Source organism: Heterodontus francisci, chromosome 8, assembly GCF_036365525.1.
Source record: "Heterodontus francisci isolate sHetFra1 chromosome 8, sHetFra1.hap1, whole genome shotgun sequence".
NCBI classification, from domain to species: Eukaryota; Metazoa; Chordata; class Chondrichthyes; order Heterodontiformes; family Heterodontidae; genus Heterodontus; species Heterodontus francisci.
This window is the reverse complement of record NC_090378.1, coordinates 80,278,729-80,302,977: the sequence shown is the minus strand read 5'-3', so window position 1 is coordinate 80,302,977 and position 24,249 is coordinate 80,278,729. Positions and strand designations below refer to the sequence as shown.

Sequence of the window (24,249 nt, the reverse complement as noted above, 5' to 3'; positions counted from 1 at the left end):
CACACCACTGGTCACCGGCCTCCAATCTGAAAAACAACCCTCCACTACCACCCTCTGCCTCCTATCACCAAGCCAATTTTGTATCCAATTTGCTGGCTCACCCTGGACCCCATGTGTTTGAACCTTCTGGACCAGCCTACCATGTGGGACCTTGTCAAAGGCATTGCTAAAGTCCATGTAGACAACATCCATCGCCCTGCCCTTATCAATCCTCTTGGTCACCTCCTCGAAAAACTCAATCAAATTCGTGAGACATGATTTTCCATGCACAAAGCCATTCTGACTATCCCTAATCAGACCATGCCTTTTCCTGTCTCTCAGAATCCCTTCCAATAACTTTCCCACCACTGATGTAAGGCTCACCGTCCTGTAGTTCCCTGGCTTATCCCTGCTGCCTTTCTTAAATAAAGGCACAACATTAGCTATCCTCCAGTCTTCCGGTACCTCACCCGTGGCTAACAATGATACAAAAATCTCTGCCAGGGCCCCAGCAATCTCTTCCCTTGCTTTCCAGAGCATCCTAGGATACACCTGGTCAGGCCCTGGGGATTTATCCACCTTAATGCGTTTCAAGACCTCCAACACCTCCTCCTTTATAATGTTGATATGCTCCAGGATATCGTCGTTCCCTCCCTTGAACTCACTAGCTTCCATGACCTTCTCCACGGTAAATACGGATGAGAAATATTCATTTAAGATCTCGCCCATTTCCCGTGGCTCTACACATAGATTGCCACACTGATTCGTAAGGGGATTTACTCTCTCCCTAGCTACCCTTTTACTCTTAATATACTTATAGAATCTTTTAGGATTCTCCTTTATCTTATCTGCCAGGTAAATCTCATGGCCCCTTTTCGCCCTCCTAATTTCCTTCTTAAGTGTAGTCCTACATCCCCTATACTCCTCGAGGGACTCACTCGATCCCAGCTGCCTCTACCTGACATATGCCTCCTTCTTTGTCCTGACCAGACCCTCAATATCCCTCGTCAACCAAGGTTCCCTCAACTTGCCAGCCTTGCCCTTCCATCTAACAGGAACATGCCGGCTTTGAACTCTTCCTATCTCACTTTTAAAAGCCTTCCACTTGCCAGATGTCCCTTTACCTGTAAACAGCCTCTCCCATTCAACTTTTGAGAGTTCCTGTCTGATGCCATCGAAATTAGCCTTCCCCCAATTTAGGACTTCAACCTGAGGACCAGTCCTATCCTTTTCCATAACTATCTTGAAGCTAATAGAGTTATGGTCACTGGTCCCAAAGTGCTCCCCCACTGACACATCAACCACCTGCCCATCCTCATTTCCTAAGAGGAGGTCGAGTGTAGTCCCTTCTCTAGTAGGGCCATCCACATACTGCTTCAGAAAACTATCCTGGACACACTTAACAAATTCTTCCCCATCTGATCCCTTAGCATTAAGGCAGTCCCAGTCAATATTAGGGAAGTTAAAATCACCTACTATTACAACCCTATAATTCCTGCACCTATCTGTGTTTTCCCTACATATATGCGCCTCCACTTCCCTCTGATTATTGGGGGGCCTATAGTATAATCCCATCAAAGTGATCACACCTTTCTTATTTCTAAGTTCTACCCATATGGCCTCGCTGGACATTCCCCCTGGATATCCTCTCTAAGTACTGCCGTGATGTCCTCCCTAATCAATAGTGCAACTCCCCCTCCTCTCTTACTTCCTCCTCTGTCACGCCAGAAGGATCGGTACCCCGGAACATTGAGCTGCCAGTCCTGCCCATCCCTCAACCACGTTTCCGTAATAGCTATAATATCACAATCCCATGTACCGATCCATGCTCTGAGTTCATCTAGCAATGAGTTTCTAGCAATGCCACATCCAGGTTGAGAAAAAAGGCAAATTTTCCTTTTAAACTGAACTAATAAACATAATTAGTTAATTAAATCCAGTTATTCACTATACCTTTGCAGATGGGTGTCGTTGCTGTCCATTGCCCAGAAGCTTCACACTGGAGTCTGTCTGATCCCTGTAAGATAAATCCATCCGTGCAGACAAAATCACACGTTGAATTGTAACTAAAAGGTCTAAAGGGGTCAGAACAGTTCATGAGGAGGCTGTGAGGAATCTTCAGTTCACTGCATTTCACAGCTGCAATGAGAAGTTTACAGGAATTATTACAAACTGCGTAATAAGTCAAACATTTCCCTTAAGTTGTAGCAGAGAATTTTCTCCAACAGGCTCCACTGGTCTGGCCTTGAAAACAAGGATCATGCTTTTAAAGTCAATGTGCTGGGAAACAGGGAAACCATACAGGTCAGTGATTAACTGGCATTATGGGTGAGCATTACAATGCAGGACAGGATATGAATGGTTGAATCTTGGAGTTGTGGAGGGTGAAGGATGGTAGGCCAGCAAGGAAGACATTTGAGAAATTGAGTCTCGAGCTGACAAAAGGTCTTCCCTTGTGGTAGGGCTGATGGAGGGCAGAGATGGTTAATGTTACAGAGATGATAGTAAGTGGTGTTGATGATGGATAGCACATGAGGTTTGAAACTCAGCTCCAGGTTGAACAAGATTTTGAGATTTCACACATTCTGTTTCAACTTGACCAAGTAGCCAGGGAGTGGGGTAGAATCAGTGAAGAGATGCCACAGCTTATGGGGGAGTCCAAAAATAATGGCTTCAGTCTTTCCGATTTTTGGTTGAAAAACATTCCAGCTCATTCTTGGCTTAATGTCATGCAGCCAGACAAGAGAGCAATGATCATGAGGTTGAGAGAACTGGTGGAGAGGTAGAGCTCAGTGTCATGACCATCATTAACAACAACAACATATAATTGTATAACACAGGAAAACATCCTAAGGCTTCACAGGAGCATTATTAAAAAAAATTTACACCAAGCCACATAAGGAGATATGAGGGCAGATAACCAAAAGATTGGTCAAAGAAGTAGGTTTTAAGGAGCATCTTAAAGGAGGAAAGAGGGGTAGAGAAGTAAAGAAGTTTAGGGAGAGAATTCCAGAGCTTAGGGCCTTGGCAGCTGAAGGCACAGCCACCAAAGTTAGAGAGTTTAAAATAAGGGACGCTCAACAATTGAAGGAGCACAGATATCTTGGAGGACTGGGGGGCAGAAGGAGATTATAGAGATAGGAAGGGGTGAGGTCATGAAGGAATTTGAAAACAAGGATGAGAATTTTAAAATCAAGGTGTTGCTTAACCAGGAGTTAATATAGGTCAGTAAGTCAATGTAGTCAGGAGTGATGGGTGAATGGGACCTGGTGAAAGCTAAGACACAGGCAGCAGAGTTTTGGATGACCTCAAGTTTATGGAGGGTGGAATAAGGGAGGCTGGCCAGCAGTGTTTTGGAATAGTCACTAGGAATAGAGACAACAAAGACATGAATAAGGGTTTCAGCAGCAGCTCAGCTGAGGTGGGGTGGAGCCAGGCAATACTATGAAGGTGGAAATAGATGGTTTTAGTGATGGAGTGGATATCTGGTCGGGAGCTGATCTCAGCTTCAAGTATGACACCAAGGTTGCGAGCAGTCTGGTTCAGTCTCAAACAGTTGCCAGGGAGAGGGATGGAGTCAATGGCTATGGAATGGATTTTGTGGCAGGGACTAAAAACAATGGCTTCTGCTTTCCCGATATTTAGTTGGAGAAAATTTCAGCTCATCCAGTTCTGGATGTCATCAGACAGACTGACAAGTTAGAGATAGTGGAGAGGGTCAAGAGAGGTGGTGAGGCAGAGCTGGGAGTCATCACTGTACATGTGAAAACTGACACTGTGTTTTTGGGATGATGTTGCACAGGAGCAGCTTGCAGATGAGAAATAGAAAGGGGGTAAAGATAGATCTTTGGTAGAGACCAGAAGTAATGGTGTGGGAAGAGAAAGAGAAGCTAGTGATGCACTGACTGTGACAGATAGGTAGGATTGCAGAAAAGAGAGAAACTAACCATCTCCCTTTGATATTCAATGGCATTACCATCATTGAATCACCCGCTATCAATATCCTGGGGGGTTACTATTGACCAGAAACTTAACTGGACCAGCCATATAAAAACTGTGGCTACAAGAGCAGGTCAGAGGCTGGGAATTCTGTGGGGAGTAACTGACCTCCTGACTCCCCAAAGCCTGCCCACCATCTACAAGGCATAAGTCAAAAGTGTGATGGGATAGTCTCCACTTGCCTGGATGGGTGCAGCTCCAATAAACTCAAGAAGCTCGACACCATCCAGGACAAAGCAGCCTGCTTGATTAGCACCCCATCCACCTTAAACATTCACTCCCTCCACCACCAGCGCACAGTGGCAGCAGTGTGTACCATCTACAAGATGCACTGCAGAAACTCACCAAGGCTCCTTCAACAGCACCTTCCAAACCCCCAACCTCTACCAGCTAGAAGAACAAGGGCAGCAGATGCATGGGAACAGCACCACCTGCAAGTTCCCCTCCAAGCCACACACCATCCTGACTTGGAACTATATCTTTATGCCTTCACTGTCGCTGGGTCAAAATCCTGGAACTCCCTTCCTAACAGCACTGTAGGTGTACCTACATCAGCCAGATTGCAACAGTTCAAGAAGGCAACTCATCACCACCTTCTCAAGGGCAATTAGGGATGGGCAACTAATGCTGGCCTTGCCAGCGAACACCCACATCCCATGAACGAATATGAAAAAAATGGGCAAGTGCACTTCTCTCAGCTGGATGATTGGAGGAGATTGACGTGGTTAAGCAAAAAGGTCACAAATGATAATGAGGGATAGTTTATCTTTGTCACAGTCACTTAGGATGTCATTTGCAAGTTTAATAAGAGTGGTTTTGGTACTGTAGCAGGAACCTGATTGGAGGGATTCAAACATGAAGTTCTGGGAAAGGTGGGCATGGATATGGGAGGCGAGAACACATTTAAGGACTGTAGAGAGGAAAAGGAGCTTACAGCTGGAGTGGTAGCAAGGATCGAAGGGCCAAGTGTTGGTTTATTCATGAGAGTGGTGATGATGGCAGATTTGAAGGAGAGGGGACAGTACCTGAAGAGACAGAACTGTTAACATGGCAGCCAGGAAAGGAAGTTGAGTGGTCAGCAGTTTTATGGTTAAGGGAGCAGGAGGTGGGTCTCATGAGCTTGGAGAGGGCATGAGGGGAGATAGGAGAGAAACTGGAGAAAGATACAAGTTCTGTGCTAGGGCAGACATAGGTACCAGACATGGGCTTTGAAACTTATGGAATCAAGTAGCCTGCCAATACTCAATATCTGAGTGCAAGCAGGAAGAACAATCACTTGGATGAGATACCCAAATGTTGCGAGTAGGATAAATAAAGACCCAAAATAGATTCAAGGCAAATATACTCAGCTGCCATTCGACATACTGTGCATTTCCAGCACTTCTACTTTAGCTTTTTATTTTAGACTTCCAATATTGATATGCTTTCTTATTGTCCTTCAATTAGATTCCTGTGTTGTCACCATTCACGTATAGCATATCATAAGAAATAGGAACAGGAGTAGGCCATTCGGCCTCTCGAGCTTGCTCCACTATTCAATAAGATCATGGTAAATCTGATTGTGGCCATAACTCCACTTTCCTGCCTGCCCACCATAACCCTTGACTCCCTTGCGATCAAAAATCTGTCTAACTCATCCTTGAATATATTCAATGACCCAGCCTCCACTGCTCTTGGCGGAAGAGAATTCCAAAGATTAACGGCCCTCTGAGAGAAGAAATTCCTCCTCAGCTCTGTCTTAAATGAAAAACAAAGCAAAGGTAGACTAAAGACATGGACAAGATTTGAACTCAGAACGTCACGCATGTTTTAAGTTTATAGCCACAAAGTGAAAATCATACCTCTTATATCAGTGAGCCCACTATCTTATTATTGGCTGTACAAAACTACAGACAGATCATCAATAAAGCAGTTCTACCCACACAGTACCTTCACATATTGGCTTTTGTGCTGTCCACTGTCCAGAAACTTTACACTGGAGCCTGCTCAGTCCACTTAATGCAAATCCTTTGTTACAGCTGAAGTCACATGTTGAGTTGTAATGAAAGCCTGCGATGGGATGGATGCAACTCATGTTGCCATAATCAGGGACTGTTAAGATTTCACATACTTGGACTGCAAGAAATTTTAGTGAAGAATATTAAAGAAGTTGTTTCCTTGAAAAATGGCAAAGTAGGAAAATTAAAATGGCTTTATTATAAAATAAAGATATACCTTTGCAGGTGGGGGTCCGCTCTGTCCATTGACCAGAAGCCAGACACTGGACTCTGTCTGGTCCATGCAGTACGTACCCTTCTCTGCAGCCAAAGGTGCAGGTTGAGTTGTAACTGAAATATCCAAGTGGATGGGAGCAGTTCATGACATCCTTACTAGAAACCTCCAACCATCTGCATCGCTTAGCTGAAAATTATATGCAGATATCAAGTGGTGTTGGTACACAAAATTCAACAATTAAATGTAAACACTAGCGTTCATTCGAAGAGTTCTTATTACGGAAGGAATTGAGATCCCTTTAGGCTTCTAGTGAATGCTGTGCATCTCGAGGTGAGGAATATCATTACTGGGGCATGGAACACTTTCAAATTTTCAAATCAGCATCTAGAATGCCCAGGCCAGGTGTATACAACTTTGCTGCGGGGCACATTTCTCTCTGCTCTGTCCCAACAATGTGCCTTAGCGCAGAAGATATTCCATGATAATCTACACAGAGGATGACTGGGCTAGGCTGTTGTCATATTGCATGGCCATCTGCTACTTACATACAACTGTGTCTATTGATACTACACTGTAGTGAGGACTGTCCCAGAGTAAAGCATATTTGAAGTCTGAACCTGGGCTGTACCTTTGCACTCTGGAAGGGGTGCAGTCCAATCTGCAGAAGCTGTACATTGGAGCCTCTTTTCTTCACGTATTTCATATCCTTCTACACAGCTAAGATCACACATTGATCTGTAACTGAAATTTCCATAAGGGTGGGAACAGTTCATAATGCCTTGGTCAGGAATCTCCAGTCTGAGGCATTTAATAACTAAAAATAATAATAGCAAGATTATTTGCAAAATTATGGATTAGAAAAAGTTATGAAGAACAACATATATTCAGATCTTTAAATATATATCAAAGATATATTACTCTTAAAAAATGTATTTGCTATTGCATACAGCCATATCTTAAACTAACATTAAAATAAAACAGAAAACGCTGGAAATGCATAGCAGATCAGTCATCTGTAAAGAAAAAAGGGAAGATTTTGTTGGGGTGGGGGGGTGAAGTTATTGTTTCCATGATTTTTAAAAATTCTATTAACAATCTCCTGATCAAATAAAAACAATTGACAAAAACCTGCAGATGTTGGAAATCTGAAATAAAAGCAAAGCATGCTGGAACCATACAACAGGTCAGTCAGCAGCTGTAAAGAGAAAAGAGAGTTTTTTTTTTCAAAAGCCACAGCAGTAGTTGGGGAAAAACAAAGAAACAAGAGAAAAGCTTTAGCCAGGGCTCGAAAATGTGGCAACCTTACTACTGGCCTCTTTCAACGGAGGGAGTTCAAACCTGGCAGCCTTAAATCCCCAATTTTTAAAGGTGGGTAAAAGAAACAGCATTGAAATGGTAAAGTGTTGCAAAAGCGTACCAATAACTTAATCACGTCATTATGTGCTTGTTTACATGCATCTGATCACAATCTGGTGAGGGCTTCCAGCACTAATTAAAATCCGTACCATTTCATTGTGCACCACATACAAGCCTAACTGGTGCTCAACACTGTTCCATTTTTCAATTTCTGCCAGTTGGGCTAATATCTCAGATATTTGCAGCTCTGTATTTGCATTCTATTCTTAACCTGATGGTGTGCATTTTATTTTCATTTTTTAAAACTTGTTTATGTCTTCTTTCAAGCATAGGGATCATACTCAGGACTCACCATTTTCGCAATGGTCTCCATAGAACCCTTCATCACAGTCACACTTATAATCTCCAATAGTTTCCACACATTCTCCATGACCATTGCAAGAATCAGGATTGCATGAAGCTGTCAAAAAATGACATGGACATAGCTTTTACATTTACTTGATGCAGTAATCATTATAAAGTGTTAATCAAGACTTGTACTCAGTTTATCACAAAATCACAAGATAACTACAGATGACGAAGGCCATTTGGGCCAACCGAGCAGATACATCCAGATGACCCTAAATTCCCCCCATTGCAGCATTAAATTGGATCTCAAATGATTCTAGGGTTTATGCCCTCACTGCTCTATTTGGAATTCCATTACACATGTTGATCATTCTTTGTATCAAGAACATGCTGACATTAGTCCTAAATTTGCCTTTAATATTTGAATCTGTGTCTGCTTTGTGCTACTCTTGCAAATTAATTTAAAGTGTTTTTTGTATTTACCGTATCCATACCATTTATTATCTTATATACCTCTAAAAGATCATCTCAGGTGCCTGCTTTGTTGAATGAAAAGACCAAGGGCTGGATTTTATTCCAGCGATGGGGGTCTTGGCGGTGGGCCAGAAGGTGGGGGAGTACTCGCCTTGGCCCTCCGTCGGACATCCATTGCAATCAAATGGCGGGCAGCCAATTACCTGCTTGCCATTGGGTATGTCATTCTTTAAGGGAGGAGCTCCTGCCTCCAGAGCTGTCAGCCAATCAGAGGCTCTGCAGCTCTGCAGTCCCGGCAGCACCACCGGGAGCAGAGGCCAGCAGTACGGAGGACGTTGGAGACCCCGGGACAATTGTTTGGGGACAGGGTCGCTGGGGCCAGTCAGGCAGGCCCTGGCAATCGAGTGGGGTGGGCGTTAGGGGTGGAGGGGTGGCAGCCATTGCTGCTGGGGGGGGCTATGGATTTCCCCAAAGAAGGGACCCCCAACCCAGCTAAGAGGCTGCCAGGTATTACCAGCCAGGATTTTAAGCAGGCCACGGGAGGTCTCAAGGGGCAGAAAAAGCAACGCTGAGAATCCCACGTTTCTTCTTCTCTGGAAAGTTAGCCGAATCTAGTTCCACTCAGTCACTTAAGTGGTCAGTGATGGCCTTCCATGGGATTAAGGACCCCATTGCCAGAGGTCCCACCCTCAGAGGCCAATCAGAGGTCGGCAGCTCTTCCACTGAGCAACGCCACCATGGAGGCGGTGGCTGCTGCTGGTGGAACAACTACCAGAGGCCCAGGAGGGGCGCTGGACCCAGGTCGCAGGTAGGTCAGGGCAGGAGGGGTCTCGCGGAGTGGGCATTGTGGGAGTGGGGGGTATAGGGGGATCGCTAGCAAGAGTAGAGGGGTGGCTGTCAGAGAGACCCCCCACCCTTCCCGACAGCGGGTCCTTTGTTCAGGCACTGTGTCTTTTAAAGAGCGGACTCTCCCCCATCCCCGGAGCCAGGAAGTAGCCCACACAGTTTTTCGTGTCGTATTTCCCGTGCGGCAACAGGGCCGCCCTCCGCGTGACTAATTGCGGTGGTGGGATGAGGTGGGGATTAATTGCCCAGGTAAGGGCCTCAATTGGTGGCAGGGTAGGAAGGCTGTTCATAGGCCTTCCTGCCTCGGAGTAAATTTTGGTGGAGGTGGGATGATGGCAGGAACACTCCCCCACCCATCATCGCACCCAATTTTATGATCTCCCCACCTCCAAATCTGCTGTGGGGCAGAGCATAAATTTCTCCCCACCTGGTGGCACCTCCACATGGCGGCGGGTCCCTCCATCCTCCACAAAATTGGAGTGGAGGCGGAAAATGTCCTTAAGTGGCCATTAATTGGGCCTCAACTGGCCTGGAGCAGGAAGGCCATCCTCAGCCTTCCCCACCCCAGACAAAATTTCCAGGAGCCTGGGCAACATCGGGAACAACACCCTTTGTCATTTTGTTTGCGCTCCTCCTCCGTTCCCATCTCCAAGAGCAAGATAAAATCCTGACCCAAGTTTCTCCATTCTTGTCGCATAACTTGGATCACTAGCACCAGAGATCAGCCTTCTGACTTTCTCTGCACCGCCTCCAATGTTTAAATATCTCCTTTATAATAAAATCTTCACTACAAAAAGTATTGCTAATGACATAGAGATAAAAAAAATAAAGGAAAATGGTGCTGTGAATCAGAAAAAAATGTTGGAAATGCACAGGAAGGCAGTCAGCCCCTGTAAAAGAAAGACAGAAAACATTTCAGATGAGGCTCCACATTGGAACATTTGATTAGGAAGGGATATTTTCTGTTTTAAAATCAAACAACCTGAGTTAGTTACGACATAGCCAGCTACCCACACAGTTAATCAGGTGAATGATGGCTCTGTTTTACAAGATCCTGTCTATGTCAGAGTACCATCAGTATCCAATGTTTCTGTGAACCATCAACGTCTGTAGGATGTTCACATGACTCAATCTTTAAAAGGTAAGACAAACCGAGGTCTCGTGTTATCCATTTGCTGGTTGTAAATTTTTATTTTACACTTTTTGGGGAAGAGTTCCACTGAAACATTAACCTTTCATTCTTATTCAGAAATCGACTGACCGTCTGTGCAGCATTTCTGCCTTTATTTCAGATTTCCAATTTATTCTTTTTCTTTCCATCTTATCAAGCTTGGCTCAATTGGTAGCACTGTTGCCTCTGAGTCAGAAGTTTGTAGGTTTAACCCACACTGCAGGCCTGAGCAATAAATCTAGGCCAAAAAGTCTGTGCAGTTCTGAAAGACTGCTGCAGTGTCACAGCAGCTCATTTTCAGATGATTTGATAAAATAGCCCCTGTCTGCCTATTTGGATGCATGCAAAAGATCCCATAGCAGTATTGGAAGAAGAGCAGGGAGGTGGGCTGGTGTCCTGAGCAACATTCCTCCCTCAACCAACATCCTCTTCAAATCGCATAGATGTGTTGATCCGAGGAGGAATCCTGTACCATCATCTATTTGCTGGTTATGGGACTTTGCTGTGTGCAAATTGGCTTCTGTATCTTCCAGCACATCAATATCTTATATTATTCATTTGTACGATATAGGTATCACTGGCAAGGTCAGCATTTATTGCCCCTCCCTATTTGCCCTTCAGATATAACTGTGTGGCTTCCTAGGCTATTTCAGAGGGAAGTTAAGAATCAACCACATTACTGTGGGTCTGGAGTCACATGTAGGCTGGGTAAGGATGGCAGATTTCCCTTCCTCCCAGATATGAGTGAACCAGATGGGTTTTTACAATAATCCAGTAGTTACATGGTCACCTTTACTGATACTAGCTTTTTAATTCCAGATTTATTTAATGAACTGAATTTAAATTCCCCAGCTACTATGGTGGAATTTGAACTAATGTGCTAAAGATCATTAGTCCAGGCCTCTGGATTACTAGTCCAGTAAGGTAACCACTATGCTACCATACCCCTTTGCTCTTCAGTAATATAATTTATATATTTAAAATACCTATAATAATATGTATAATTCAAAAAATATCCATTGATTATAAGTTGCATTGGGATGTCCTATGTAAGTGTTATGGACCAAGATCTATAAATGCAAGTTCTTTCTTATCTCCTAACAATTTTTAAAGATACCTTGGTAACACAGTGGCCTTTTTTTTTTACGACAGGGCTCATCATTCCATTTTCCTGCATACAAATTTCTCTTTATATACATTTCCACACAATCTTCATTGTTCTTTCCGTTGTTGGGTTCACCAGGAGCCCAGTTCATAGCAAAATCTTCCAATGTCCGATTTGTTCCAATCCAGGTCCAGATATTTTTTATCTTCCTCAAACCAATCCAGACATGGGTGCTTGCTTTTGGCAAATATTCATTCAGGTGCTTGTTTTCCTCCATATTCTGTATTGCCACCATGTCAGTGTAATAATCTTTACAGTACTTCCTCGCCTTGTTCCATGTCATGGCTTTATCGGAATAATGGTATAACCAGCCATGCGCTCCTTCTAACATCAGAATTTCTGTAAAGGAAGAAAGCGTGGGGTTTTATATGTCAATAATTGCTCAGGAATTTGTAGCTAGTTATAGCCTTGCATAGTTCATGAAATGTTCTGGAGGGAAGGGAAAGACTTGGTCCCTTGATTTTAAAGCAAAGGCAATCTAAAACCCAGTGAATGAACAAAAGTTGGCAGGACATTTAGGTTACAGTGAAAAAAAAAATTGCGTGTGCTAACCCACACAGCCTAGTGTCCTGCCCCACTCAGCCCAAGGCACCAGCTGTTACTGACTTGGGAAGCTGGCAATGGCAATCACAGTAATAATGTGGCAAGTTTCTACTGGTTTTCTTTCCATTTGAGATTCTCTCTGCTGGAATGAGACTACCTCTTTAATCAATCTATAATATAAAAATTGATTTCCCCCCCCTCCCATTGCTGTTTTATGAAAATTGAATGGTTTGTGTAGTTAATGGATCAATCAGATTGCAGAAGAGCGACAAATGGACCAATCAGCATTAAGTAAACCCAACAGCAGCTCTTGAATTGATTCTGATGCAACTGATCTCTGGAACATAACTTTATTTACTTTTATTTCAGGTGTTTTCTAGCTTCCAGATAGGCCATTATAACTCTTCGGTCTAGAAATTCGATAGTGCTGCATCTGATTTTCTAGCATTAATCAGACCCCTTCGCCTCCAATATGAGCTGAAAGAACACCACTTGTCATAATGGTATAGGCAAAAAAAGGTGTTGGCACATGTATCAGCACATGCAAATAAAGGATCTAATGGAGGTTTCAAGGCCATTGTGCAATATTGGTTTGCTCTGAGGCAATCACGCTGGCTGCCTTCAGGAAAACCAGGTCTGCATGCTTCGTAACAAGAGGTCCTTAAAGGGCCCGCTGCTAACCAGCACCAAAAAGAAATACCTGATCATAACTCAATTTTCAAGTCCATTAGGCGGTGGAATCAACTAGCTGGTTCAATGATAATGAGGCTGCGGCCCAATATCAGGTGTGTCTCAGGTCTATCCATTCGTGCCGGTGTTAATAAATTTGTAGGTCTGCAACTGCATGCCATCCAAAACTGGATCATAACCTTTGTTCATTAATGATAACCTTTAACATTACTCAGACTCAGCACACCCTCTGCTGGCCTTTGATTGCATTACACAAATATAACAGTACCGAACTCTACGGAAGCTACCACAGCCAAATATTTCCTGTAAGGGTAGCAGAAGTCTGATAAACACATGTCCTACTGTTCTGTTTCCTTAGTTCATGCACACAATAAGATATCTCAGCAGAGAAGATGATATAAAGGAAAAGGCTTCTTGTTCCTGGACCAGTGCTCATGGCACCATTTCCTTTTAAAACTTTAATTGGTCAGCCATACAGCTGCTGAGTTTGGCTCCGTCTCAATAATTACTCCTCAACAAATTCTACCACCACAATTCAATTCCCCAGAAAGATCTGCAGTAAAAGTCTAAATTAAAACCCATTCGCCTCAGCTTCCCTGCTTTGCCCGAGTACATATCACCACCACCCTCCGATATTAAGCTCCCGCCCTTCTCACCCTCAACTCCTCTGCTCCACTCAACTCAACTTGTATGTCCTTGATTCTGAACCTAGCCATGTGGCAAGATACCAGTCCATTTGGCATTCCTGCTGTCCCTGACCTTGCTTCTCTCAGGCCCACCTAAGTGTGGCCTTAAGTCTGATCTGTGCCTCCCCGCTCTTCTGCAAAGCAATTAATTGTCCTGATCCCATTTTCTGAGGAAATCAAAATAAATAGCCTAAGGTACATGGTGCAAAAAAATGTGGTTTCTTTTAATTTGTGCCAATTCACTTAAATTGCCAGATTATATTCATTAAAGTAATTTGCTTCTTTATAAAATATTCTGACAATGTAGGATTCAGTCTCGCTATCAATTTTTGTCTTTAAATTAAGAATCTAACGGTGAATTTTATAACTTCACACTCCCAACATTCAAAACACATTTCTTTTGGAGTGGGAGAGAGAGATAGAGAGTCCAAGAGAGAGAGAACACTATTTAGGAACGAGGAGATGTTGTTAAGTGACGGAAAGGCTGAGATCTTGATGATGTGGGGACAATGAAAGAGAGCAACTGTTGAAATAGTGAGAGAGATCCTGTTAAAGGGGTGGGGGAATTGAGAAACAACGTTGGAGGGAACAAAATTAAGGAAAAGAAAACTGCGCTGTACCTCTGTTTGATCGCTTCACATAATCAGAACTATGTACCAAAAGTTAAATGCTTTCTCATGAAATCATGTTGTTAGAGCAGAAAAATAGTCCTTACAGTATCACAGAGTATTTAATCAGCCAAATAAATGACAGCGCAAGTGTAATCTTACCGAAAGTCACTGCAACTAATGCCAACAATCTGAATATGTTGCTTTGTACCTGTGGCCAACGCCTGCATGGACAGATCATGCCACCATGAGATACCTGTATGTGACAGAAAAGATCAAAAAGCAACAATTAAAAAGGAACTTAGCTTGCAAAAATCCCAATGATAACCACGTGCTGGTTGTTAAATAAAATTATGCAAGTAAGACAGATCAGCAGTTAGAGTTACAAATAGTTATATTGGACATAATATTGTCTAGCTGGTGATTTAATGTTCTGTTACATCCTCTATCTTTCATTCATTTTCTCCTCTCCACTATCAAAGACTCATACCAGGGCATGGTACTGATGTGCCAGCAGCCGTTCACTACCGTTCCCAAGACATCATTCCACTTAGATGAGTCCTAGCAAACTATCTGAGAAGGAGAGAAAGGGAAGAGAGGTTCTCAGAGCCAAATTTGACCCTGTTCTCATCCAACATCCATTATCTAAACTGGCAAAGGTGAAAATCAGGAACATTTTACCATACCTTTCTTCATGAATATTCAAATTGCCTAATATTTGCATTTTTGTTCTATTCCTTTAGGTTCTTCTAATGAATTTAATCATTGACATAGTTTCTACAATTACAAATATCATATAAGGAAACTTCAATCTATTGTGTACTTAGTCTGCTTTCTTTTACAGTTCTTAATCAGAGACACTAACACTTTATTTTAAGTTGATGGTACAGAAGGAGATATTCTGTCATCCAACAATTCCAGTGAACACCTTCACTGTAAAACAATGAGCCTCAGGAGGTCATAGGTAGTTAACTTGCAATTTACCACCCATTATGAATGTCATGTGGGCCCACAATTTCCCATGATGTACTTACTGTATGGAATTACCCCAATAATTTAAACTTTAAACAAATGCAATAGGGTGTTAATCCTTTGACTGAAAAAACTAAGTAAGTATTTCTGGCACTCTTTTTATGGTGCAAGTTCTATTTAAGTTTTATGTCACCAGATCCTTCCAAGCCATCAATTATGGCATGTGCCAAAAAATCAGTCAGCTGCAAAGGACAGCACCCTTTTATGGCCTGGCTATCACCTGCTGACATGCCAAGGGTCATTGCCATCAAATTGGAAGAGTGCCCTGAGTTTAAATCAGAGCAATCCTTCATTTCAGGCAACATCATGTTTACTTTGCCAGCTATTAGGGTAAATAGGGGCGAATCGGTAGATGCTGTATATTTGCATTTTCAAAAGGCATTTGATAAGTTGCAATACAAGAGGTTTGGTGTAATATATTAGCATGGATTAGTTAACAGACAGAAAACAGGGTAAGAATAAGTCAGTTATTTTAAAGTTGGCAGGTTGTAACTGGTGCTGTGTTGCAAGGATCAGTGCTTGGGCCTCAGCTACTTATAATCTATATCAATGACTTAGATGCAGGGACTGAGTGTAATGTATCCAAGTTTGCTGATGATACAAAGTTAGGTGGGAAAGTAAGCTGTGAGAGGACCCAGAGGCTACAAAGAGATATAGACAGGTTAAGTGAGTGGGCAAGAAGGTAACAGATGGAATATAATGAGGAGAAATGTGAAATTATCCACTTTGGTAGGAAGAATAAAAAAGCAGAATATTTTATAAAATGTGAAAAACTACTATATATTGGTATTTAGAGGGATTTGGGTGTCCGTGTACAAGAATCGCAGAAAGTTACCATGTAGGTACAGCAAGCAATTAGCAAAGCCTTTATTGCAAGAGGGTTGGAGTATAGGAGTAAGAAAGTCTTGCTGCAATTGTATTAGGCTTTGGTGAAAAGAATGAGAGGTGATCTCATTGAAATGTATAAAATTCTGAGAGGGCTTTACAGGGTAAATGCTGGACAGTCTTAGAACTAGGGGTCATAGTCTTAGGATAAGAGGTTGGCCATTTATGACTGAGATGAGGGTTGTGAATTTGGAATTCTCTACTCTGGACGGCTGTGGATGCTGAGTCATTTAAGTACATTCAAGACTGGGATCAATAGACTTTTGGACTAAGGGAACCAAGGGGCATGGGGATAGGGCAGAAAAGTGGAGCTGAGGTAGAAAAGCAGCCATGATCTCATTGAATGGCAGAGCAGGTTCAAGAGCCCATCTGGCCTACTCCTGCTCTTATTTCTTATGCTGGTATCTTATCAACCATGTGGTCAGGTGCTGCACTGCTCTATCACTTGCACACAAACTCGTTTCGTGTCTGCACATTGGGTCCTTGCCTTTGTTCATTTTTGTCTAGCACCTCTTCCCACGCCACAACTTGAACAGAGATTGACAAATATTTCAAATTGAGCCAAAATAAAAGTTGGAACAAGATTTCCCCTCATTTGTGGCCATTTATCGTTAAGTGGGCACATCCTTTTAAACCTGCACTGTTAAACAGATTTTCTACTTGTCCCATTAAACTAACTGATAGTTTAAAGCTAAAGATATGTTGCGAGCTTATGATAATTATTCAAAAGACCTGACTTTGTAAAACTGCATGCTGTCAGCTCACAGTTCATTGTTAACTCATTCCCAGCACATATTTTGCAGGGAGTGTAAAATTGAGGCTTAGAAATTTTAAAAGTTAGCTATAGTCAGAGCAGTTCAGATGTCTTTCCTGTCATTTGTGTCTAATTATAATACCAGGCTAAACTTGGTCCAATAACCATCCTGGTGAAAAAGAATAGAAGTGGCAAGCAGCAGGGAGCCAGTGGATCAGTTCCCTGACAAATTTCCCTCCCCTGTCCATTTAAACAACACCAACAGGTAAGGGGAGTTGAGGTACAGATTAATCATAATCAAATTAAATGGTGGAACAGACACAAAGAGCTTAATGATCTACTGCCGCTCCTATGAACAAATTTACCTGCATTTGCACTGTCAATGATTTTGTATTTAAAGTCCTGTTCATCTGCACCCGTCAGCCTCTTTCCCATGAGTATACTCCATTCATTGTTCCATCCAAAATGTATTACCTCACACTTTTCTCCGCTAAACGTTATATACTACCCACCTTCTCAATCCATTAAGCTGTCTAATGCATTCCTGAAGTCTTTTACAGTCCTCCTACTTTTGAGTCATCAGCAAATTTTAAGGTTATATTCCCTATTGAAGTCCAAATCTACATTATCAAGAACAAAAGTGGACCCAAGCACTGAACCTTCTCCAATCTAAGCAAGACGTCATCACATGGGAAAATCATGCATGTGAACTCAGCTATACCAAGATGTGCATTCGATCCCTTGATGACGCGTTGGCAAGTATGTGGTCAGCTTTCATATTTAGTCTGATGATAACCATCACTCTGCCACCACAGTCAGCTCCAAGGTTTTTCTGTTTATCCAGCATCATCTTAGTTAGATGGCTTGATTTACTTCAGCTCAATGTAGAAAAGTTGATGTCATCCTCTTCAATTCATATCAGTAGCTGCATGGCTGTGACTCCAGCTCCATCAGAATTATGGGCTGCTTGCTCGGGCTGAACAAGCTGGTGCTCAACTTCTACATTGAGCTCACCCTCAAGATGGTTTTCTTACTCCAGATCTAATTAATTGACGCAACTGCATTTTCCCACCTTTAGAATATTGCACATTTCAGTTGGCTGCCTCTCAGCCTCTGCTGTTTAAATACACCCTTCAACACTTGAAGATTGATTTCTCAAATGTTCTCCTACCCATCACAAACTTAAATTAATACAGAATTCTGCGATCTGAGCTCACTCTCACATAAAAGCCTGAATTCCCGTCACACTTGTCCTTGTTAAGCTTCAATGCCTCTCTGTCCTCCAGTGCATTGCCTTCAATGTCCAATTATTCAGATCCCACCATTGTCTTATCCCATATTATCTCACTGATCTTCTTCCCCTTGCACCCTCCATTCCTCAATTTCAGGATTACTGCTTGTCCTCTGTTTTCCTGGCTCCACCATTGATGACCAATATTTCAGTGACTACATCCCAGCTCTTTGGAATGCTCTTCCAAAACCACATCATCTTGATATTTTTCTCATTTCTCTCAAAACCTTACAAAGGAACCTTTCCCTTGGAGCCTGCTTTTGAATGCTCCCTTTAGCTTTCCCACCATTTCTTGTTTGCCATCTACCTCTCCCCATTATAAGGAAGCATTCTTCAATCATAGAATCTTACAGCATAGAAGGAAACTATTCGGCCTGTCATGCCTCTTTGAAAGAGCTGTCCAACTTAGTCCCACACCCACCTTTTTCTCTAGAACCCTGCAAATTAGTTCACAAGTAAAAGTTCATTTGCCTTTTGAAAGTTCCTATGGAATCTTCTTCCACCATCCTTTCAGCTAGTATGTCCCTCATCTCAACTACCCTCTGCATGAAATAATTTCTCCTCATTTCCCCTCTTGTTCTTTTGCCAATTATTTTTAATCTATGACCTTTAGTTACCAACCAATTTGCCAGAAGAAACAGTTTCTCCCTACTTGCTCTATCAAAACCCCTCATAGGTTTGAATTCTCTAGTAAGTCACCTCTTAACTTTCTCTGCTCTAAATGAGAACAATGCCAGTTTCTGTAATCTCTTCACATAACTGAAGTCGCTCATTCTTGGTATCATCCTAGTAAACCTCCTCTGTACTCTTTTCAAGGCCTTGGCATCCTTCTGTAAGTGTGGTGCCCAGAATTGTACACAATACTCTAGTTCAGCCCAAACCAGTGATTTATAAAGGTTTAGCATGACTTATTTGTTTTTGTCTTCAATGCCTCCATTTACAAAGCCAAGTATCTCATATGCTTTCTCAATGCCTTATTAATTTGCCCTGCCACCTTCAAGGATTTGTAAATACACACCCCAGGTCCCTTTCCTTGCAGCCCCTCAAAATAGTATCATTTAGATTACACAGCCTTTCCATGTTGTTTCTCCCAAAGTTCATCACTTCATATTTATCCACATTAAATTGAATTTGCCACATAGCTACCTGCCAATTGCACCAGTCTGTGTATGTCCTTCTGAAGTGTGCTACTATCATGCTCACCATTTCCTACTCTGCCAAATTTTGTGATATCCATAAAGTTCAAAATTGTTTTCCCTATATCCAAATCCAGGTCATTTATGTATAACACGAAAAGCAATGGTCCTAATACTGACCCCGGGGGACCCCACTGCATACTTCTCTCCATTGAGAAAAACATCCATTCACCACTATTCTCTGTTTCCTATCCTGTAGCCAAGTTACCACAGTCCCTTCAATACTATGTGCTTCTACTTTCCAGATAAGTCCATTATGAGGTACTTTATCAAATACCTTTTGTAAGTTCATATTTACAACATTTACTGCACTAGCTTAATTAAGTCTCTCTGTTACTTCATCAAAGAACTCAATCAGGTTAGACAAACATGATTTACCTTTAACAAATCAATGCTGGCTGTCGCTATTAACCCAGTCTTTTCCAAATGAGAGCTAATTTTTTCAGTGGTGTCTAATAATTCTATTATTGGTATTAGACTGAGTGGCTATAGAACATAGAACATAGAACATAGAACAGTACAGCACAGTACAGGCCCTTCGGCCCACGATGCTGTGCTGAACCTTTAACCTACTCGAGGAACAAACTACCTACATACCCTTCATACTACTATCATCCATGTACCTATCCAAGAGTCGCTTAAATGTCCCTAATGTATCTGCTTCTACTACCACCGCTGGCAGTGCATTCCACGCACCCACCACTCTCTGTGTAAAGAACCTACCTCTGACATCTCCCCGAAACCTTCCTCCAATCACCTTAAAATTATGCCCCCTGGTGATAGCCCTTTCTACCCTGGGAAAAAGTCTCTGGCTATCCACTCTATCTATGCCTCTCATCATCTTGTACCCCTCTATCAAGTCACCTCTCATCCTTCTTTGCTCCAATGAGAAAAGCCCTAGCTCCCTCAACCTTTCTTTGTAAGACATACCCTCCAGTCCAGGCAGCATCCTGGTAAATCTCCTCTGCACCCTCTCTAAAGCTTCCACATCCTTCCTATAATGAGGTGACCAGAACTGAACACAATATTCCAAGTGTGGTCTAACCAGGGCTTTATAGAGCTGCAGCATAACCTCGCGGCTCTTAAACTCAATCCCCCTGTTAATGAAAGCCAACACACCATATGCTTTCTTAACAACCCTATCAACTTGGGTGGCAACTTTGAGCGATCTATGGACATGGACCCCAAGATCCCTCTGTTCCTCCACACTACCAAGAATCCTGTCTTTAAGCCTGTATTCTGCATTCAAATTCAACCTTCCAAAATGAATCACTTCACACTTTTCCAGGTTGAACTCCATCTGCCACTTCTCAGCCCAGCTCTGCATCCTGTCAATGTCCCGTTGCAACCTACTACAGCCTTCCACACTATCCACAACTCCAGCAACCTTCGTGTCATCGGCAAACTTGCTAACCCAGCCTTCCACTTCCTCATCCAAGTCATTTATAAAAATCACAAAGAGCAGAGGTCCCAGAACAGATCCCTGTGGAGCACCACTGGTCACCGAGCTCCATGCTGAATACTTTCCATCTACTACCACCCTCTGTCTTCTATGGGTCAGCCAATTCTGTATCCAGACAGCCAACTTTCCCTGTATCCCATGCCTCCTTACTTTCTGAATGAGCCTACCATGGGGAACCTTATCAAACGCCTTGCTAAAATCCATATACACCACATCCACTGCTCTTCCTTCATCAATCTGTTTTGTCACATCTTCAAAGAATTCAATAAGGCTTGTGAGGCATGACCTACCCCTCACAAAGCCATGCTGACTGTCTCTAATCAAACTATGCTTTTCCAAATAATCATAAATCCTGTCTCTCAGAATCCTCTCCAATAATTTGCCCACTATCGACGTAAGACTGACTGGTCTATAATTCCCAGGGTTATCCCTATTCCCTTTCTTGAACAAGAGAATAACATTTGCCACCCTCCAATCATCCGGTACTACTCCAGTGGACAGTGAGGACGCAAAGAGCATCGCCAAAGGCGCAGCAATCTCTTCCCTCGCTTTCCGTAATATCCTTGGGTATATCCCGTCTGGCCCCGGGGACTTATCTGTCCTCATGTCTTTCAAAGTTTCCAGCACATCCTCCCTCTTAACCTCAACCTGTTCAAGCATATCAGCCTGTTTCACGCTGTCCTCACAAATGACCAGGTCCCTCTCACTAGTGAATACTGAAGCAAAGTATTCATTTAGGACCTCCCCTACCTCCTCCGACTCCAGGCACAAGCTCCCTCCACTATCCCTGATCGGCCCTACCCTCACGCTGGCCATCCTCCTGTCCCTCACATAAGTGTAGAATGACTTGGGATTTTCCTTAATCCTACCCGCCAAGACTTTTTCATGTCCCCTTCTAGCTCCTCTAAGTCCATTCTTCAGTTCCTTCCTGGCTACCTTGTAACCCTTTAGAGCCCTGTCTGATCCTTGCTTCCTCAACCTTAAGTAAGCTTTCTGCTTCCTCTTGACCAGCTGTTCCACATCTCTTGTCATCCAAGGTTCCTTCACCCTACCATCCCTTCCTTGCCTCATCGGGACAAACCTATCCAGCAGTCGCAGCAAGTGCTCCCTAAACAACCTCCACATTTCTGTTGTGCATTTCCCTGAGAACATCTGTTCCCAATTTATGCTCCCCAGTTCCTGCCTAATAGCATTGTAATTTCCCCTCCCCCAATTAAATATTTTCCCATCCTGTCTTCTCCTGTCCCTCTCCATGACTATAGTAAAGGTCAGGGAGTTGTGATCACTATCACCGAAATGCTCTCCCACCGAGAGATCTGCCACCTGGCCTTGTTCGTTGCCAAGCACCAAATCCAACATAGCCTCCCCTCTAGTCGGCCTATCTACATATTGAGTCAGGAAACCTAACTGGACACACCTGACAAAAACTGCTCCATCCAAACTATTTGCACTAAGGAGGTTCCAATCAATATTAGGGAAGTTGAAGTCACCCATGACAACAACCCTGTTACTTCTGCACCTTTCCAAAATCTGCCTCCCAATCTGTTCCTCCGTGTCTCTGTTGCTATTGGGGGGTCTATAGAATACTCCCAGTAAAGTGACTGCTCCTTTCCTGTTTCTGACTTCCACCCATAATGACTCAGTAGACAAACCCTCCTCGACGACCTCCCTTTCTGCAGCTGTGATACTATCCCTGATTAACAATGCCACTCCCCCACCTCTTTTACCTCCCTCCTTATTCCTTTTGAAACATCTAAACCCCGGAACATCCAACATCCATTCCTGCCCCTGTGATATCCAAGTCTCCGTAATGGCCAGGCTTATCCCTCTTTCCTTTTCGAACAGGGCTGTAACATTTGCATTTCTCCAGTCCTCTGAAATCACCTCCATATCCAAAGAGGATTGAAAGATTGTTGTCAGAGCTTCTGCTCTCTCCAACCCTGCTTCCCTCAGCAACCTAGGATGTAAATCAACTGGACTGGGTGACTTGTTAACTTTGAGCGATGCCAACCTCTTTAGCACCTTCTTTCTATATATTTTTATCCTATCCAATATCTGTACTTGCCCCTGCTCTACTGTAGCATTAACTTCCTCCTCTTCTTTTGAATATACAGATGTAAAGTAATCATTCAGTACGTCAGTCATGTCGTTTGCCTCCACAAGAAGATTCCTTTCTTCTCTTAATCAGCCCCATTGTTCCCTTAACTATCCTTTTACTTTTTATGTTTGTAAAAGATTTTTTTGTGTTTTTTATGACCCACTAATTGTTTTTCATACTCTCTCTCTGCCCTTCTTATGTTCTCTTTCAATTACCCCGCACCCACCCCACCCCTGCACTCTCTGTATTCTGTCTGGTTTTCTGTTGTATTCTGTACCTGACATTTGTCATACACCTCCTTTCTCTGGTTTATTTTAACATGTTTGTTATCCTGAAAGCTTTAGTTTTGGATAACCCATATTTCCTTCTTTTGGGAGTGTGATGATCTATGCAAATACGAATTATTGTTGGCCCAACATGTTTCAATGCTGGTAATCGCACTATAAACATAATTCAAAAATATTTACACAATTTTTTACGCATTAATTTGAGTTTATACAGATCACAGACTTACACTAACACTGTTATCCAAATACAATGTAAATACTTAGATCAGGAGCACTGATAAGCAATTGACAAATTAACAGTCACATTATCAAATATAACACAATTTGCCCAAAAGAAAGAGATTAATAATGCAGTAAATAATTCATCTGTATCATATGCAATGTAAATGTAGTACTGAGACCATCCGATACCCCAGTGTTTTGGGTTTTTGACATTTTTGTTTTATCAATGTATAAACAGTTACAGTTAATTTCCTTTGACAAGTTCATGAGTTACCAATGTTTTTTACTATTCTGCTCACTTCAGTCTCTCTCTTAAACACAGCAGTACTGCACTAGATGATTGTGGCATGAGTTTCCCTCTCATGGAAGAAGTGCCAGAGAACTTTACTTACCATCTTTGTTCTGCGACAGAATCCTTACACGTAATCCCTTCTCACTGCCCTCAGCTTTAGTGTTACCAAACTTCTGTGAGTAACAGCAGGAACATAAATTAGAGCCTATTGTGTGGATTTCCTGAAGAGCTGCTGTAATAATCACTTCTGCTTCTTGTCTGCCAGGTCTCTTTGGACTTACTGGAGATACACGTATACATATAAGGGTGTGGAATATCCAAAGTGTTGTTTTCATCAGTGTGCATAACATGCTGGTTTTATTTTTAGAGCTTATCAAAGACTGTGTCTTATCTTAAGTTGTTTGAAATGATCCTGCCACAAAAAGGCAGAGGAAGAGAGAACAGCTAACAACTTGTTGCCTCAATTCACCAGGGTTTTACTGCTGGCAAGAAAGTCTTTTCACATGCAGATTTTGTTGTGTGTGAACAAAAATATCTATCAACCAACACTTTGCAAAATGCTCTGCAAGATTAATAAAAGAGAATATTGATGAATTAGTGGGTAAATTTACTTCATATGCTGCATGAAGCATATAGAACAATAATGGTCCA

General features: G+C 42.5%; 1 protein-coding gene across 6 annotated transcripts in view; it reads right to left on the bottom strand.

Annotated features, from left to right (window-relative positions):
- The window catches only part of LOC137372942 (P-selectin-like), a 94,294-nt gene extending 70,402 nt beyond the window's left edge, over window positions 1-23,892 (bottom strand). For 3 of the 6 annotated variants that reach the window (XM_068037473.1, XM_068037478.1, XM_068037472.1), the window contains exons 1-8: window positions 23,699-23,892; window positions 14,242-14,335; window positions 11,505-11,891; window positions 7,901-8,008; window positions 6,821-7,006; window positions 6,193-6,378; window positions 5,908-6,093; window positions 1,933-2,118 (exon numbers count right to left, since the gene is read on the bottom strand). In XM_068037473.1, the coding sequence (XP_067893574.1) occupies window positions 1,933-2,118; window positions 5,908-6,093; window positions 6,193-6,378; window positions 6,821-7,006; window positions 7,901-8,008; window positions 11,505-11,891; window positions 14,242-14,335; window positions 23,699-23,701 (1,336 nt within the window). In that variant the 5' untranslated portion in view covers window positions 23,702-23,892. The remainder of the gene's footprint in view (window positions 1-1,932; window positions 2,119-5,907; window positions 6,094-6,192; window positions 6,379-6,820; window positions 7,007-7,900; window positions 8,009-11,504; window positions 11,892-14,241; window positions 14,336-23,698) is intronic. The other 3 variants (XM_068037475.1, XM_068037476.1, XM_068037477.1) reach the window with 2 other exon arrangements.
- Between the last annotated feature and the right edge of the window lie 357 nt (window positions 23,893-24,249).